The sequence below is a fragment of the Heterocephalus glaber genome, unplaced genomic scaffold (genome assembly GCF_053883595.1).
Source record: "Heterocephalus glaber isolate CG9 unplaced genomic scaffold, H.glaber_assembly_v1.0 deba00000122, whole genome shotgun sequence".
Taxonomy (NCBI): domain Eukaryota; kingdom Metazoa; phylum Chordata; class Mammalia; order Rodentia; family Bathyergidae; genus Heterocephalus; species Heterocephalus glaber.
Window position 1 is genome coordinate 4,049,686 of NW_028258138.1, and position 16,798 is coordinate 4,066,483.

The 16,798-nt window shown below is 51.0% G+C and overlaps 1 protein-coding gene across 4 annotated transcripts in view; it reads left to right on the forward strand.

Moving 5' to 3' along the window:
* Pknox1 (PBX/knotted 1 homeobox 1) overlaps positions 1-16,798 on the forward strand; it is a 57,907-nt gene that overhangs the window by 37,528 nt on the left and 3,581 nt on the right. For 3 of the 4 annotated variants that reach the window (XM_004842426.4, XM_021256322.2, XM_021256323.2), the window contains 6 exons: positions 576-746; positions 4,826-4,925; positions 6,433-6,530; positions 9,312-9,440; positions 12,444-12,520; positions 15,210-15,382. In XM_004842426.4, the coding sequence (XP_004842483.1) occupies positions 576-746; positions 4,826-4,925; positions 6,433-6,530; positions 9,312-9,440; positions 12,444-12,520; positions 15,210-15,382 (748 nt within the window). The remainder of the gene's footprint in view (positions 1-575; positions 747-4,825; positions 4,926-6,432; positions 6,531-9,311; positions 9,441-12,443; positions 12,521-15,209; positions 15,383-16,798) is intronic. The other variant, XM_004842428.4, reaches the window with a different exon arrangement.

Sequence of the window (16,798 nt, forward strand, 5' to 3'; positions counted from 1 at the left end):
GCTAGTGGTAACGGCTTTGTATCTGCCATCCCACAGATTACTGCAAAGCCCAGTGACCTCGTAGAAAGGTATAAAATGTTTAGAAAACTCATAAGAGAAAAAATCTTTGGGATCTAGGGCTAGTCAGGGGGTTCTTAGACTTGACATGATCAAAAAAAGGCAGAGTTGATGAACTGAACTCCAGCAAATCAAGAGCCCTTAGCGGGTGGATTCGCATTTGTCCCTGCTTACGTTGCAGATGCAGAGGAGGAGACAGAGCAAGGGTGGGAGGCCGCTGTGCCCGAGCAGAGCGAGCTGGTGGCCAGCGCGGCAGTGGAGGCCAGGCTGTGGCCGGGTGGTCTCCGGGCTGGACACGGCCAGCACGCTGGCACCGGGCTCCTTGTTCTCCGCGTACTGCTGTGGCCCAGAGCCCAGGGTGGTGGGGCCAGGACAGTCACCTGCTGCAACTTCCCATCTGTTGCCGGTGCTGGAAGTGTTTCCGTGTGATAACCAGAGACCGCCCTGTGTGGCAATAACTTTGAATACGTGAATACCACTTCTTCTCCCCTGAAAGTCTTCATTTTCTACACTTCTAGATGGTAAAAGCCATCCAGGTGTTACGCATTCATCTTCTTGAGCTGGAGAAAGTGAATGAACTCTGCAAAGATTTCTGCAGTCGGTACATTGCATGTCTGAAGACAAAAATGAACAGTGAGACCCTGCTGAGCGGAGAGCCCGGAAGCCCGTACTCCCCCGTGCAGTCCCAGGTACCTGCCTCTGGTCACCCTGCGTGGTCACTGTGACACCGCTGTTGCCTTCTGAGCCCACCAGCACTGTCGGGCGTGGGGCTGTCTTGACGGCTGTTCCGCCTGAAGGACCCCCAGGTCTCTGCCTTGGCCCGGTGTGGGAACGGAATGGCTCAGGCCAGAGAGGGCCTGCCTGGGCCCGTGCATGGTGTGGCTGAGTCCTCCGTCTGCTCTAGGCCCTGCGCCCAGCCCGTGTCCTGGAAGGTCGGGTGCCATTCATTTCTCTCCTTGAAGAAGCAGTATAGGTGCACATGGGATACACAGAACCAGACATGTAGTTTTCAGAACTTGTATACAATATACACAACACAAAACTTACCATCTTTTTAAAAAAATTTTATTTTATTGGTACATTTTAGGTGTACAATATAATGACATTCATCATTGGAGATTTGCACCTTTACATAATCTCTCTTGGTTCTTATTTTACCCCCTTCCCCTGCCCTCCCTTCAACCCCTCCATCTCTCCCTATTTACAAAGACTTTGTTTCCATTTTTTCATTTTCTCATATTAATTCCATTCTCTTCTTTCCTTTCCCCACCCCTCCCACTTCCCCTTGCCCTTTGCCCCTTTTCCTCCTGTTTCACATTATCTATTATACCTTTTAGTCCTTATTTACACTTTCAGTTTCTCACACTAGAGAAACTATTCGGTATTTACACGTGTGTGTCCTGTTTATTTCACTTAAGAGTATCGCCTCAATGTGCATCCATTTAGCAATAAATGTCTCTAATTTCTTGTTTTGTTTTTTCTCTTTTTTTTTTTCCTCTCTCTTTTTTTTTTTGGTACTGGGGATCGAACTTGGGTCCTTCTGCTTGTGAGGCAGGTGGCAGAACCACTGAGCCAAATCCCTGGCTAATTTCTTGTTTTTGATGGCTGAGTAGTACTCCATTTTATTAAAAAACCACATTTTCTTTACCCAGTCTCCAGTTGATGGGCATTTGGGCTGCTTCCAAGTTTTAGCTATTACAAACTGTGCTGCTATAAACATGGGTACACATATATCGCTGTGGTATGATTCTTTTAATTCTTTGGGAAAGATACCCAGCAGGGGAATAGCTGGGTCAAATGGGACTTCCAGTCCTAGTTCTTTGAGGTATCTCCATACTGACTTCCACAGTGGTTGCACCAGTCTACACTCCCACCAGCAGTGGAGCAGTGTTCCTCTTTCCCCACAGCCCCACCAGCATTTGTTATTGGTTGATTTCATGATAGCAGCCACTCTTTCTGGGGTGAGGTGGAATCTCAGCGTTGTTTTCATTTGCATCTCTCGAATGACCAGTGATGTTGAACATTTTTTCATATGTTTATTTGCTATTTCCACTTCTTTGTCTGAGAAATGTCTGTTCATTTCAGATGCCCGTTTTTAGATTGGGTCTTTAAATTTGGGAGGTCTGATTTTTTTAAGTTCTTTATAGATTTGACATAGTAGACCTTTGAGGGACCACTGGTGAAAATTTTTTCCCACATTGTGGGTTGTCTCTTCACACTGCTGGTGGTTTCTCATGCTGTGTAGAAGCTTTTTAGTAAGAAGAGATCCCACTTGTTGATTGTTTGTGCTAGTTCACGAGCAACTGAGGCTTTGTTCATAAAATCTTTTCCTACACCAATGTCTTCAAGAGTTCTTCCTAAACTCTCTTCCAGCCGGTTTAGTGTTTCTGTTTTAATATTTAGGTCTTTAATCCATTTCGATTTTAGTTTAGTGCATGATGAGAAATATAGGTCTAGTTTTAATCTTTGGCGGGTTGAAATCCATTTTTTCCAGCACCATTTATTAAATAAGCTATCTTTCCTCTGTGAGGGTGTTTGGCTCCTTTGTCGAAGATGAGGTGGCTGAGTATGTCTGGAGTTGTTTCTCTATCTTCTAATCTGTTCCACTGATCCTCGGGTCTGTTTCTTTGCCAGTACCAAGCTGTTTTTATCACAGTAGCTTTGTAGTATAGTTTCACACTGGGGGTTATGATACCCCCTGCCATATCTCTGTTACCTAGAATTCCTTTTGCTATTCTGGGTCTCTTCTTAGGGTCATGTCCCCTGCAAGCAGGGGCTGTTCCTTTCTGTCCCAGTGCCTTTGCTTCTTTTGGTACACTGTGTGCCCACTGTTAGCATGAAGAGTGTGGAGAACAGGCTGCTCGCCTTGCTCCCAGACCTAGGGGACCCTTCTGGGCTCCAGCTCAGCCTGCCGTGGAGGTGTTCCCTCAATGCAGGTATCTGGTTGAGGATGCTCCCCTGCATTGCTATTTTCCTGAGAGTTTTTATTATGTTGAATTTTGTCAGATGCTTTCCCTACATCAGTTAGTATGATGATGGGATTATCCTTCTTTGACCAGTTAATATGGGAGATTCCTAGGATTAATTTGAAAAATCAAATATTGAACAAGCCTTTCACTCCTGGAATAAAATTGATTGTGGGCACATAATTCTGAACGGTGTTTGCTGATATTTTGTCAGGTATTTTGTGTCTTTATTCATAAGGGATATTGGTGTGTCTGGTACTGGGGATTGAACGCAGGTGCTTCGTGAGCTATATTTCCAGCCCTTATTTTGAGACAGGGTCTCGTTAAGTTGCTAAATTGCCTAGGCTGATCTTCAGCTCAGGATATTCTGCCTCAGCCTCCCAGCGTTCTGGGATTAAAGACATGTGCCGCCATGCCTGGCTTAGCTTTGGGTTTTGTACTGTCTTTGTCTGGCTTTGGAGGTGGATTGGGGAGTGTTTCCTTGTCTTCTATTTTCCAGAAGTGATTGTAGAATAGGTGTTTCATCTTAAGATGTTTGATCGATAGAATGCCCCAGGGAAATTGCGCAGGCCTGTAGAGTTCTTTTTGGGGAGTTGTAAATTATAAGTTCAGTCTCCTTAATAGTGGTGGGGCTGGATGGGGACAACGGTGGCTGGGCTTGGGGCCGCTGGACCCTCCAGGTGCGCAGCTGTGCCTTTCCTTCCTGACCCTCCAGTGTCTGCAGAGCCTGCACTGACCACCTGTTTCTTCCTGAGATTGGGAACCTGTCTTCTTTCTCTTTTTGCCGGCAGTTTGTTTGCTTTGATCTTTTCAGTAAACTCACCATTTGCCTCATTGATTTTTGTTTTGTTTTGTTTTTCTTTTCAATTTCATTGGTTTCTGCTCAGAAATTTATTATTTTCTCCCATCTACTTGCTTTGAACTCATTTCGTGGGCTCATAAGGGGGGAGTTGGGAGTATGAATCTGATGGCATAGCTTGTGTTGTGACCAAATCAATGTGGCAGACCTGAAGGGTTTCTTGCCAAGCCTACATGTTCACAGTGATGCTGCTCTCAGAACAGTTGCCTGAGGATGGCATGCACTGATGCTCTGTTCCTGCTCAGATACCCAGGCACAAGCTGTGTGCCAGGCTCTGTGTCAGGTGCCTTCGCCCTGCCAGCCTCAGCCTGGCCATCACAGCAAGTGGATGTCGTTGTCCACTTAGAGCCAACTTCAGCTAGGCGATTTCCAGTGTGCTGTTTACATATGTTTCCGAGGGGTCTTGCTGCAGGCCAGGCCTACTCCCGAGCACTCTGGAAAATCAGAGCACTCGGTGTGGGGGCCACCCTTGCCCCACACTGTGCCGAGTGGTGCTGGAGGAGGTGCCCCAGCACTACTGGGAACACCAGTTGCCTCCACGCCTGTGGAACACTTCAGAATGCGCGTGGCTGCTCTGGGAGGGCTGCTTGGTGGAGAGCCCAGGTATCTGAGCCAGAGCTGAGGGGAAAGGTTGGGATCAGTTAGCAGAGCCTTCCTGGTCACCCCGGCCCCTAAGGCATGTGGGACATGGGAGTGAGATGGAAGGTGATCTGCGGGAGCCACGTAGCAGACCAGCGCTTCAGTTCTGTCTGCCATGGCAGACACGGCCTCCCTCCCATTCCCCGCATGTGTGCTTGCTTTCGGAAGGCCACACCTTGGGTTTGCTCTGAGCCCAGGCCTCCCTTGGCTTCACCAGTGATGTCACGGTGCCACCACCCTGAAGCTTCAGTCACAGCTTTCCCACCTTCTGCTAACCCCACGATGTGTGTGTTCTGATGTCCAGCAGATTCAGAGCGCAATCACGGGCACCCTTAGCCCGCAAGGGATCGTGGTGCCGGCATCTGCCCTGCAGCAGGGAAATGTCACCATGGCGACAGTGGCAGGTATGGCCATCGGAAAACCGACATGTTCTCCACAAGCATTGGCAGGAAATAGGCCCATTTGTATTTGAGCAAGTATATAAATATAATTTTCTAAATTTTTAATTTTTCTAGATTTCATGTATCTTAATTAATGCTAGTTTCTGACTAACAGTACTATAATCCGAGGTCTTTGTATGTCTGCTGCTTGTTAATTCTCACCAAATATATTATGCAGATTTTGATTTCCTACCAAAAGTATATTAGAAGCCGGGGGTTTAACTCAGTGGTTTCACTGCCTGCTACACAAGTGCAAGGACCCAAGTTCGATCCCTGGTACCAAATAAAAAAAGTATATTAGAAAACAGGTTTATGTAGAAGTTAAAAATATGTAGTAGAGCCAGGTGTGGTGGTGCACACTTGTAATAGCACTCAGGAGGCTGAGGCAGGAGGATCACCATGAGTTCAAGCCCAGCCTGAGCTACATAATGAGACCTTGTCTCAAAAAAAAGTAGCAAAAACCAATTATGATTTTTCAAGTTACATAGTTTTATGTTTTTAGCAGCACCTGGAAACTCCTGTTGATTATAAATTAATGACACAGACCTAATCTTACTGTTACTGTATAGCAAAAACCATGACAAGAAGGGGACAGAGTCCAGCGTTTCCTGGTATGTGTATGATATTGTGAATACAAAATGTCATGAAAATGGAACAGGGCCAGGTGTGGTAGCGCACACCTGTAATCCCAGCACTCAGGAGGCTGAGGTTGGAAGATTGCCATGAGTTTGAGGCCAGCCTGAACTCCATAGTGAGTTTATGGTCAACCTGAGCTACACAGCGAGACCCTGTCTCAAAAAAAAAAAGTAAAAGAAAATGGAACAGGGAAAATGTAGGGAGAGGCAGAGATTTACACTGAAAAACTCGCAATAAGCTAAAAGAAGCCTCATGGGAAAAGAAAAATATAAGAACAGGGGTGGGGATGTAGCTCAGTGGTGTCATGCCTGCCTGGCATGCACAAGGTCCTGAGTTTGATCTCCAGTACAAAAAAAAAAGTATAACCGGAACAAAAATATTTGTTATTTGTTGCCCTTGGCCAAATCCTTAACATGTGCCAATTGTGGGGTTGTTTTCTGGTTTGTTTGTTTGTTGTTTTGAGACCCGGTTTCACTATGTAGCCCAGACTGGCCTCGAACTCGAAGTGATCCTGCCCCTCAGCGTCCCAGCACTGGGATTCTAGGCGTGTATCACCACACCCAGGAGCGTTTGCTGATTGTAGAAAAAAGTAAAAATCAGAGGCAGCAAATGGAAGGGAATGGCCAGCTCCCCTGGAAGCCACCTAGGTTGTAAGGAACCTAGTGGGCAGTCTGGTGAGTCTGTTGTAATTTACAATGACAAGTGAACTTGCAATGATTTAAAGGCTCATCAGATTGGAGGTTTTATTCCTTCCCTAAGTATATCAAGAAGAGTGGTTTTAAATCATCAGGACTTAAAAGTAGTTTAACTTGTAAACCATCTGTTCTCTTTCGAGGTGGCACCGTGTACCAGCCTGTCACAGTGGTCACTCCTCAAGGCCAAGTGGTCACCCAGGCATTATCTCCGGGGACGATCAGGATCCAGAACTCGCAGGTGCATGTGCACTCCCTGGAAGGTGTGGGGTGCTGCCCCGTGGCTCGGCTCCTCTGCCTGATGGTCACCTGTCTCTAGGAGCCCACTGTAGTTCATTGTAGAAAATTTACAAAATCTGGGAAAGTCTGACGGGGCAGGAAGGTCACCCGTGTGGCAGGAAAGGCCAGCTGTGTGTGTGACTGCTTTGCATAGCCACTGAGGTGTCAGGGCCCACTTCCACGGGAAGCTCTCCGGGCCCTGCTGTGCCTGTGATGTGTCAGGGCACTTCCTGTGGAGCAGACCTGTGAGGGGGATTCCTGGTTACACCTCTCAGCCCTTCTGCTTGCCCCAAGCCAGGAGGCAGCTGCACAGGCAGCAGGACAGAGCATAGGGGCCTGCTGTCACTGTGTCCCCAGGATGTCCTACCCCCCATCCGTGCCTCTGTGGTGAAATGAGTCTGGACTCGCTGGGCCTCCAGGCCTGTTGGAATTCAGAAGTGCACATATTTCCGCTTCGAGCTAGGTATATATCAGGCAGACTAGGTGAAGTTGTCATTTTACGGGCGTTAACTTGTTTTTTTGTGAGGTAAGACATTTCCCCATCTGTATGGAGAACTCCAGGTGCCTAGCATTAGGGGTGTGGGTGTCTCACTAGATTCAGACGCACCTCCAGGCAGGCATTCAGTGGGGCGGGCAGTCTGGCATGCCATCCGGGCTCCATGATTCAGGTGGACAGAGTCAGCTAACAGGAAAGGATGCAAGATGGGGTTGAGGACTTCACTGACCAGGCCCACGCCTGCATAGGCGAAGAGCCAGGTGGACCCTGCTGACACGGCCCCTCCACTCTCCAGCCAGCCTCCTTTGCCTTTGGCTTTCCATTTAGACTGTAACAAAAAAGCCAGGTCTGGTGTGAAAGTAGTTCCCTGGTGTCAAATTACGGTATTTTTAGAGGAAAACACTTTCAAGTCAAATGCCCTACTAATACAGTAGGAGTTCATGTCTTATTTGAGAAGGAAAGTTTCCAACTGGGCACGTAGCTTAGCGGTAGAGTGCTTGCCTAGTGTGTACAAGGGCCTGTAAGCGTTCTACTCACCTGAATGTTTTTAGAAACAAAGGTTGAAGCTGGGTGTGGTGGCACACACCTGTGAGCCCAGCTACATGGGAGGAGGAGCCAGGAGGGTCCCAATTTCAAGGCCATCTGGGCAACTTAGCAAGACCCTGTCCCAAGAGAAAAATTTAAAAAAAGACAAGAGGCTGTAGCTCATTGTTAGAGTGCTTGCATAGCACGTGTAAGGCTCTGGGTTCAACCCCCAGCACTGTTAAAAAACATAAACAGAATTTGCTAAAAAAATGTACACACACTTCAGCAGTTTGCCGTACTAACATCTGCAAGCAAGTGGCCGCCACTCTGACCTCGTGTAATTGTAGAGGCCAAAGGTAACTTGTATTAATCTCAGAATCTCAATAAATTTAGCGTTGATATTTATACAAGTTTTTCCTTTCCCAATGCATACATTTTTGGGGCAGACTCTCTATATAATATGCATATGTATGGATACATATATAATACATATTATATGTATGATGCTATTATAGCTGTTTGGGTTGCTGTGGGCTCTTCTTTTTTGGGGTCCAAGTTTGGGTTCTCTTGTTCAAACACTCGAGGTAACTTACCAATGAGAGATACTGTTTTGCGTCAGAAACGTTCAGTGGTTTTGTCCAAGAAGTCAGTGAGTGACAACAGCCAGGATTTTCCCAGGAGGACAGCTGTGGTGGCAGCCGTACATCAGCCTGGGACCCTTCCCACCCCGCTGTCCACTGCCTGCCACACAGGGCTTCAGCCCCTGCTGAGTAAACCAGGGCTCCCCAGCTCCTACCCCAAGATCAGTGTTTATGCCGGAGGCCCAAAGAACCCAGGGAAGCACACATTCCCGCTGGCTGGAACCACCGGTGGTGCATGTATGACCGTCTCATCAGGTGGGCAGCTTGTGCCACTGGATGGGACTGTGCCGTGCTTCCCAGTCGGGTAAGTCATGTGTGTATCGCCAGTGGTCCAGAGCCACCTGGCTGTGAGACATATGAGTCACAGCCCTTCATGAACATGTTGGGCCACTCATTGTCACTGTATCACAAAGGACAGGGCAAGAGGGGCCCAGTGCAAAGTACAGGGAAGGGCTTGGCTTCCTCTGTCTCCAGGGACCTGCAGGTGTGAGGGACCCATGGCTCCCAACCCTGTCCTGTGAGGTTTTGTTTGTCTGGTTGGTATTGAGGCAGAGTCTCACTACATAGTTCAGACTGACCTTGAACTCACTGTGTAGCCTAGGCTGGTCTCAAATGGATGGCGATCCTCCTGTCTCAGCCTCCCAAGTGCTGGGATTATAGCTGTGGACTGCCACATGTCTTGTGTGGTTTATGGAGGCTCCATTACGTGGGCACAGCAGACATTGTAACCTTGCCCTCTTCCCCTGGAGGTTGGACCTCTAGACCTGCTGGTCTCTCCTGGCATCACCCCATCCGGAAGCCACCTGGCTGCTGCCAGCCAGCAGTCAGCTCAAAGCACTCAGAAGGATGTCATCCGGTGCTATGGGCCCAGGGACTTCCCAAGCCTCCTGCCCAGCAGTGGGTGAAGACTGAGGTGTCTCTCACAGTAGCACACACACCCTCAAATGCTCGGCCTGCAGAGGCCCCAGTGCCATCCATCGTAAGATCCTAGTCGTTTTGACCGTCTGCACTGCAGGCTGCAGCTGTAGGCTGGGATGTGTCATAGGTTCCTCTTGCTGACTATGTTTCCCCTATGTAAAAGCTCCAGCTGCAATTGAATCAGGACCTCAGCCTCCTGCACCAGGATGACGGCTCATCCAAGAACAAGAGGGGCGTCCTGCCCAAGCACGCCACCAATGTCATGCGGTCCTGGCTCTTCCAGCACATAGGGGTAAGGATGCATGGGACGCCTTTTTCCTGGCTTAGTTGTGTGGAAAATTTACGTGTCTATGAGGCTGATTCTAAGCATCACTGTTATGTTGAGTATCCACAGTGGGTTGAGCATGGGGCAGAAGGAGGGCGTCTCAGTTACTTTCTCATTGCTGAGACAAAATACTGACACTGAAAGTTAAAGAGGAAAGGTTAATTAGCTCACAGTCTGTAGAGGTTTCAGTTTATAGTCGACTGGCTCCAAGGGAGGGTGGCGTGGCAGAGAGGTGTCACAGAGGATAAACAGTTCACGGCAAGCAAGCAGGCGGGGAGACGGCTGAGCAGCAAGCAGCAGGAGCAGCAGCAGCCTGCCTCACCCTCTGTCCCATCCACGCCTTAGGATTGGTGCCACTCACACCCAGGGTGGGACGCCCTTAATCCCAGCATCACCGCCTCAGTCCACAGTCATACCCCAGTGCAGCCACCTCAGCACAGGAGGTTTGGGGGCGCGAGTAGATAGAGACCATAACAGGGGCCTCAACAGAGGCTGTGGCGAGTCATATCTGATGTCCCTCACAGCCTCACGAGCTCAGAGGTGGGGGCTTCCAGAGGGGATTGGATTATGGGGAGCTACAGCAGGCGTGGTGTTGGGAGGTGGAGCCTGGTGAGAAGAGGGGGTCACTGGGGACTTGTCCTAGAAGGGTGTGCCGCCCGTTCTGCGTGCCGCCCGTCCTGCTTGCTACCCGTCATGCTGTGCGGGGCAGCTCCTCACCTGCCCTCTGCCAGGCCGCCCTGCCTTGGAGGCAGCCGATGCACTGCAGCCTCTCCAGGCTGTGAACCCAATAAACCTCTTCCTTAAGTTGTGTGTGCCGGCCATGGGGGAAGTAAGATGGACAAATAGCTTCCAGAAGTGTAAACCACAAGGCATGCCCCCAGGTGGGAAGGGAGTCAACAAGGCCTGTGAGATAAACCGCACCTGTGAGGAGGGTTCAGGGCGCAGGGCTGAGAAAAGATGCTTCTGGTCCGGCCCTCGGCCTTGGTGTGTCTGCACAGGAGCAGTGGCGGGCGTGCAGACGGGGTCTGTGCAGACCTGGCTGCCCAGAGTTGGGGGTGGCGGTGCTCCCCGGGGCCACGGGAGCCGACCTGCCGCTGCTGGCAGAGTCGGCTCACCGGGTTACAGTGACGAAGCCCACAGCCAGGCAGGTGGGGTCCACAGGGAGGCCCTGGAGGGGAGGGCTGCAGGCAGCGGGCGGCTGTGTGAGGGGAGTGAAGGCGCTCGAGGCCCAGCCACCTGTGGCTCTCCTTCCGGGTTTCCTTAGTTATTGTTTGTTTGTGTTTGAGGTCTTGGGGGTTGAACTTGGGAAGCACTGAGCTACACCCTCAGCACTTTTATTTTGTTCTTTAGGACAAGTTTTCACTAATTTGCGCAAGCTGAGCTTGATCACACAACCCTTCTGCTTCAGCCTCCCGAGTAGCTGGGATTGCAGTGTGCACCACTGTGCCTCTCCTTTAGTGTTTGGATGATTTCTAAAATGAGAAGCCTCCTCCTAAAGATCAGTAAGGGGGACACGGTCTGTCCGTGAGTCCTCCGCCTGTCCCTCTTGCCCTCTTCTCCTGGAGAGGCCTCCTCCCCGTAGTTTGCCAAACACCCTCGGGCAGCATTGGCTACGGTCTGGGTTTCTGGCCCCATTTGTTCTGTGGGCTTCTTAGAGGGCAAGAACAGTATTTACCTTCCAGCCGTGAGCTTGGCGCGCACACTGGTTTGTCAGCTGACACGGAAGTGTCCCACAGGAGGGCTGTGCCTCGATCTGGCTGCCGTGTGCGGTGGCATTTCCCTTCGTGCTTGTGTTTAGCTTCAGACGAGACCAACACCTGTGTTCTGAGTGTGTGGGCAGCTGGAGTCCAAGCAGGGGGCTCGGGCACAGTCTTAAAGTCAGGGCTCCTTGTCTCCAACGGAGAAAGTGGCACAGGTGGAGGGCACGATTCTCCTTTGGTGCCGCTGGGAGTTCTGATATTTACTTCTAGTTTAATTCAGGTTTTTTCTTTCTGTTATTTTTTAACTTGGAGGGGAGGTGCTGTGGATCAAACCCAGGACCTTGCCTGTGCAGGGCAGGCCCTTGACACTGAGTTGTACCCTTCGCCCTTCATGCCATTGGTCTCTTTCTCAGTGAAGTGCTCAGTCCCACACAGAAGGCTAATGTAACAGACACACCCGCCCCTAGCTGGGCTCGGTTCTTTCCTGCCAGTGTGGGTGTAAGTCTGCTTCCCACCACAGTGACAGTGACGGTTACAGTGACGTGTCTGCTGTCCTCATCATCAACGCACAAGAGGAAAGGTTTATCCGCTCGCGGTTCAGAGGCTACAGTCCGTCTGCTGTCCACCCAGTGGGCCTGTTGCTGTCGGCCACAGTGTGGGTGCTGGCGATGGAAGAGAGGAGCGGAGGGAAGGCCAAGGCCCACAGTCCCTCCAGGGCACAGCCCTGTGCCCAAGGACTGCACACCAGGCCCCGCCCCCTCGGGCCTGGGGTGTGGGAGGACTCCTGCATCTAAGTGTTGGTTTGTTCTCACTGTGTGGCTGGAGGTCAGCAGCATCTGTCTCCAAAGGTAGCGGAGGAGCCCGGAGGGGCATACACTGTACAGAGGCTTCCAGGCTGCAGGCCCCCCGCTCCTCCTCCGAAAGGTGCAGCCACTGGGTCATAGACAAAACCCAGGCCAGCTGACATGGGGTGATCTGGGGGTCTCCGCTAGTGCCCGCTGGGCTGCTGGGCCTGCTGCTGTCACTGTTGCTGTCGCTGGAGCCCCTTTGCCTCCGCTGCCTAGCTACTGTAGTGCTAGTTCTCAGGGATGATGAGGAGAAACACCATATTCTCTTCCGGGCAGAGGATGAAAGTTAGGTTTTGGCCAAAAGCACTGATGAGAAATGCCAGTATTTACTACTGCTTATTTGTATGCTGATATTTCATTTAGATAATCTTGATTTCCTGTATAAAAATCAACGTCACGGTTACCCTCCTTTTTATTTTTAGCATCCTTACCCAACAGAGGACGAGAAAAAGCAGATCGCTGCTCAGACAAACTTGACACTGCTCCAAGTCAACAACTGGTAAGGTACCTGCTCTCGGGACCCGCACCTGGGGTGTGGGGAGCACTGTTGGAGTGTGCGGGCACGTTAGCTCAGGCTGTGGTTGGTGGCAGGTGCTGAGGACCAGCAGTGCGCACTTCATGGTGGACTCCCACCCGAATCCCACCTACCCCACCAAGAAAGGCTTCCGTGGCGTCATTTCCCCGGCCCACGCCTTCAGAACCAGGGCTGTTTTAGTGGACGGTTTCTGGACAAGTGTGGTGACAGCAGGGTGTCCTGGCACTCGTGGACCCTCCAGTCTCCCTTAGGAACTCAGTGGCCCTTCGTGTCCCTCGGGGATGCCGTCCCTCTGCTGCCTGTCACCAGGGCACACCCAGGGGGACATCTGTGCTTAGGTCAAAACACCCTCTTCCTGTTCTGGAGTCACATGTGTTTGTGGACGTGTGGACCTGGCCGCGCATTTCTGCCCATGAGCACTGCCACTGTGAGTCCTTTGCCTCTTTTCATTACGTTTCAGGGGTAGGCAGCAACTTCCGCTTAGTAGTCAGCTGGTATGGAAGAAAACACAAGTGCCATGACTTGTGTACACGTTCCTCTTTATTTTAGCTGTGCTAAAATGCAAACTTCAGTGAAGTCTATCTGCTTATGCATTCCTAGGTGTTGCAGTCAGTGCTTCTGTTGTCTTGCGTTCATTTGGCCTGTTGTTTTTTATTTGGGTAGCAGCAGTAGACTATACTACCTGAGTTACTTCCTCTTAAACTGTTACGTAGACTGCTTGCAAAAATGTAAAAGTTTCCAGCATGTTGTCGCTACGATGTTTGCATTATACTGAGCCCTTCTTGGCAATTCTCATGTGGTCCTTTGTCAAAGCCTCAGATTTAGTTGTGTCATAATGGCATCGATTGGTTGCTCAATTGATTGGGGAACGAGTGTCAGAGGCCCTCTGGCTCCTGGGCTATTGTTGAGGCTGATGGGTCTTCCTCCAGCTTTCATCCATGGCTTCCTCCTGTTCCCCAGCTTGCTACTCTGTCAGGTTCACACAGTTGTCTTACGTAGAAGGCTTAAACCAGTTTTTAGTTTTTAAAATTAGCAGTATAACTTTTTTAATTCTAAGTTTTCTAAAAATCCTTTAATATTTGTAGCAATTTTCACTTTCTGTTACTTTCTTTTTTCTATTTTTTTTTTGAGGCAGGGTTTTCCTGTATTCCCTAGATCCTCCTGCCCCAGCTTCCTGAGGCTTCTGTGTTGATAGAGATACTGTCTTTGAGGCTGAAACACACCCTGCCATAGCCTGGCCTCGCTCCACAGAGTGTGGATAAGGAGGAGGCAGCAGGAGTGCTGAGGTGCAGCAGTGGCTGTCCTCCGCCCTGCCCAGGTGTTCTGTGCCTCAGAGACCGTGCCTTCCCCGGAGGGGTCTGGCCGAAGTCTAGTCACTGTTAGCCTGTGTCCTCAGATTGTATTACTACTTCTCATCCTAGTTTTTTTGTTTTTGTTTTTTTTGAGACAAAGTGTCACTGTGTAGCTCAGGCCTGGCCTGGAACTCGAGATCCTCCTGCCTCAGCCTTGAGGTGTGCTCCCCCACACCCAGCCTCGTTTTAGAATTTCAAGTGCAGCAGCCTTGGAGGTGATGCCATTGTGGTTCTGGCATTTCGCTGGTGAGAACGCTGTCATGGTGACAAAGCAGAGAAGGGGTCAAGGCCAAAGCCGTGCTGTTGTCTGGGCCTGGCTCTTAGAGACAGTGTGTATGGGGCTGGCTCAGGGCCTCGGTCCTCTGCAAAGGAGACAGGAAAGAGTCCCTGGGCCTGGCCGGCCAGTGCACTGTAGCGGCCTGGAGATGGTGACTGTCCACAGGTTCTGGTTGCTGGAGCTTATGGGGCCACGCTGGGTTTTCCTGCCGGGGTGCTGCACTCTGGAGTCGCCCCGAGGGGAGGGTGTGGAGTGAGATGGGAGGGGCTGTTGGGATGTTGCTGTCCTCTGGTGCCCGCGTTGGAGAGCTGCCTTGGGGTTGGGGCTCCCGCACATTGATGGCAACAGCCCAGTGCCCCGAGCGAGGCTGGGGACTGAGCAAGCACTCCCGGAAGCCATGTCCTGCCTGCCTTGCCGACTTGTCCCTTTGTGGGTCTCTTTCTGTGTGGGTCGTGGCCAAGGGGACAGCGCTCAGTTGTCCCAGGCATTGTCACTGCCCACACACAACTGTTGTGCTAGCTGGGTGTCCAAGACAGGTGGCTGGCCATTTGCACGGGTCTTTGGAGAAGATGCCGCTCACCCAGAGTGCTGCTGGGGAAGGGCACTGGCGGCGCGACTGTGCTGAGCGTCCAGCGCGCTGCCCGGCGCTGTGAGGAGACACAGGGCACAGAAAGACTCACCTCTGCTGCATTTTCCTGCCTTCGAGAAAATAGTGCCAAAGGCCCAGATTTGTGTCTTGTCTATTTGTGTGCGCGTCTAATTCACAGACACACAGCAAACGAGGTGAGGTGAGAGAAACGACACAGAAAGGGCCGTGAAGAGTTGGTCCTCACTTGAAAGAGTCATTTCTGAACAGTAAGCCCTGTTTTTCTAGTTAGACGGCGGCCTGCCGTCCTTGCTCTGAGGCAGCAGTGCGGCGGTGATGTGGTCTGTGAAGACGCGCGTTCATGCAGAGCAGTTGGTACCCTGTATAAGGCCTTCAAGAAAGTCATTCGGGCCTCAGTTTCCCTTTGTCCGCACGCAGGTTCATCAATGCTAGAAGACGAATTCTGCAGCCCATGTTGGACTCCAGTTGTTCAGAGACCCCGAAGACGAAGAAGAAAACGGGTCAGAACCGGCCGGTGCAGAGGTTTTGGCCAGACTCCATCGTGTCGGGTGTGGCCCAGGCTCCGCCCAGCGAGCTCGCCATGTCGGAAGGTGCGGTGGGCTGGGCGGGCCAGAGGGGTGGGGTGGGGTGGGGTGGGGTGGGCCCACACCCACCCGACCCGGCCCTCTCTCTGGTCCTAGCGTTACAGGCTGCGCTGGGGCTGTGTGCAAGGGGCACTGGCGAGGTGCCGAGGGCCAACCGAAGATGAGTGCGGCGCAGCCTGAGGCGCTCTGGCGCTCCTGTGGGTCTGGCTCCGGCTGGGCTCTGCATCCCTCCCAGCGCCTGCCTGCTGTCTTGTCTTACCTTTCTCCCATCCACGCCCCTGTCTCTCATGTTGGTTATTCCTCTGACTCTGTCCTTTGCCCGTCAGCACCTACCATTCTGATGTCTTTCATGAGCCTCTTTCTGTTTCCATGAGCTTTTCAAATTTTGCATTGCTTTGTGGGCTTTTGTTTTTTTAATGTACAGTGTCCTCTGTTGCCCAGGCTGGCCTCGAACTCCTGGCCTCCAGTGATCCTTCTGCCTCAGCCTCCTGAGTAGCTGGGACTACAGATACACATCGCTGTGCCTGGCCGTGTGCATATGTCATGTGTGTGGATGTGTACATATGTTTTAAATGTTATTTTGCTGTGCTTGCTTTTCTTCACATGGCAATATACAGTTACTAAGTAGGAAAGTCTTAGGCCCCTTTTTCTTTTCCTTTTGTGGTGCTGGAGACAGAGCCCAGGGCCTCGTGGGTGCTAGGGGAGCACTCCACCCCAGAGTTACACTCCCACCCACCCAGTTTTCCTGGAGATCTGTTTTCCAGCCCACCCCACCGCCGAGTCCTTTCCAGGACCACAGTGGCCCGTGTGTAGGTAGTGACCGTGCACAGTTACTGAGGCTCTGCTCAGTTTACCTGTGTTTGAGCTTGGACAGTTGCTATTCCTCTCCTGCTTCCCTTGTCTCTGCTTCTGCAGTGTTATTCTTGCATAAACCCCGGGTAGCCTGTTTTTCATCTTAGGCATTATACTTTTCATCTTCCCAGAAGTCCTATTTGAGCTTTTTATATGTTCCATGAGTCTGGTAGGTTTTCAATACATAGAATATGGTTGTAGTAGCTGTTTTAATGTCTGGTCTGGTAGATATTACATCTCTGTCTTTTTGTTTTCTCTTTTGATCAATAAATAATAGAAAGGTCAGTTTCCCAGGCCCATAACACAATGCCCGGGGCAACCAGCTTATGGAGAGAAAAGGTGTATTTTAGTTCATGGTTCTAGTCCAGATCAGGTGCCCAATGCCTTGGTCCTCTGGAAAGAGAGGTGCATCCTGGTGGGGAGCGTGTGGGTAGACCAGAGAGGTGGGAGAGAAAGAGGCCAGGTCCCACCGTCCTCTCTGAGGGCACACCCCTGCCTCCCACATTCCCACCTCCTCCTCTGATGCCACCCGAGGACCATGCCTTTCACACACAGGCTTTCAGGGACACT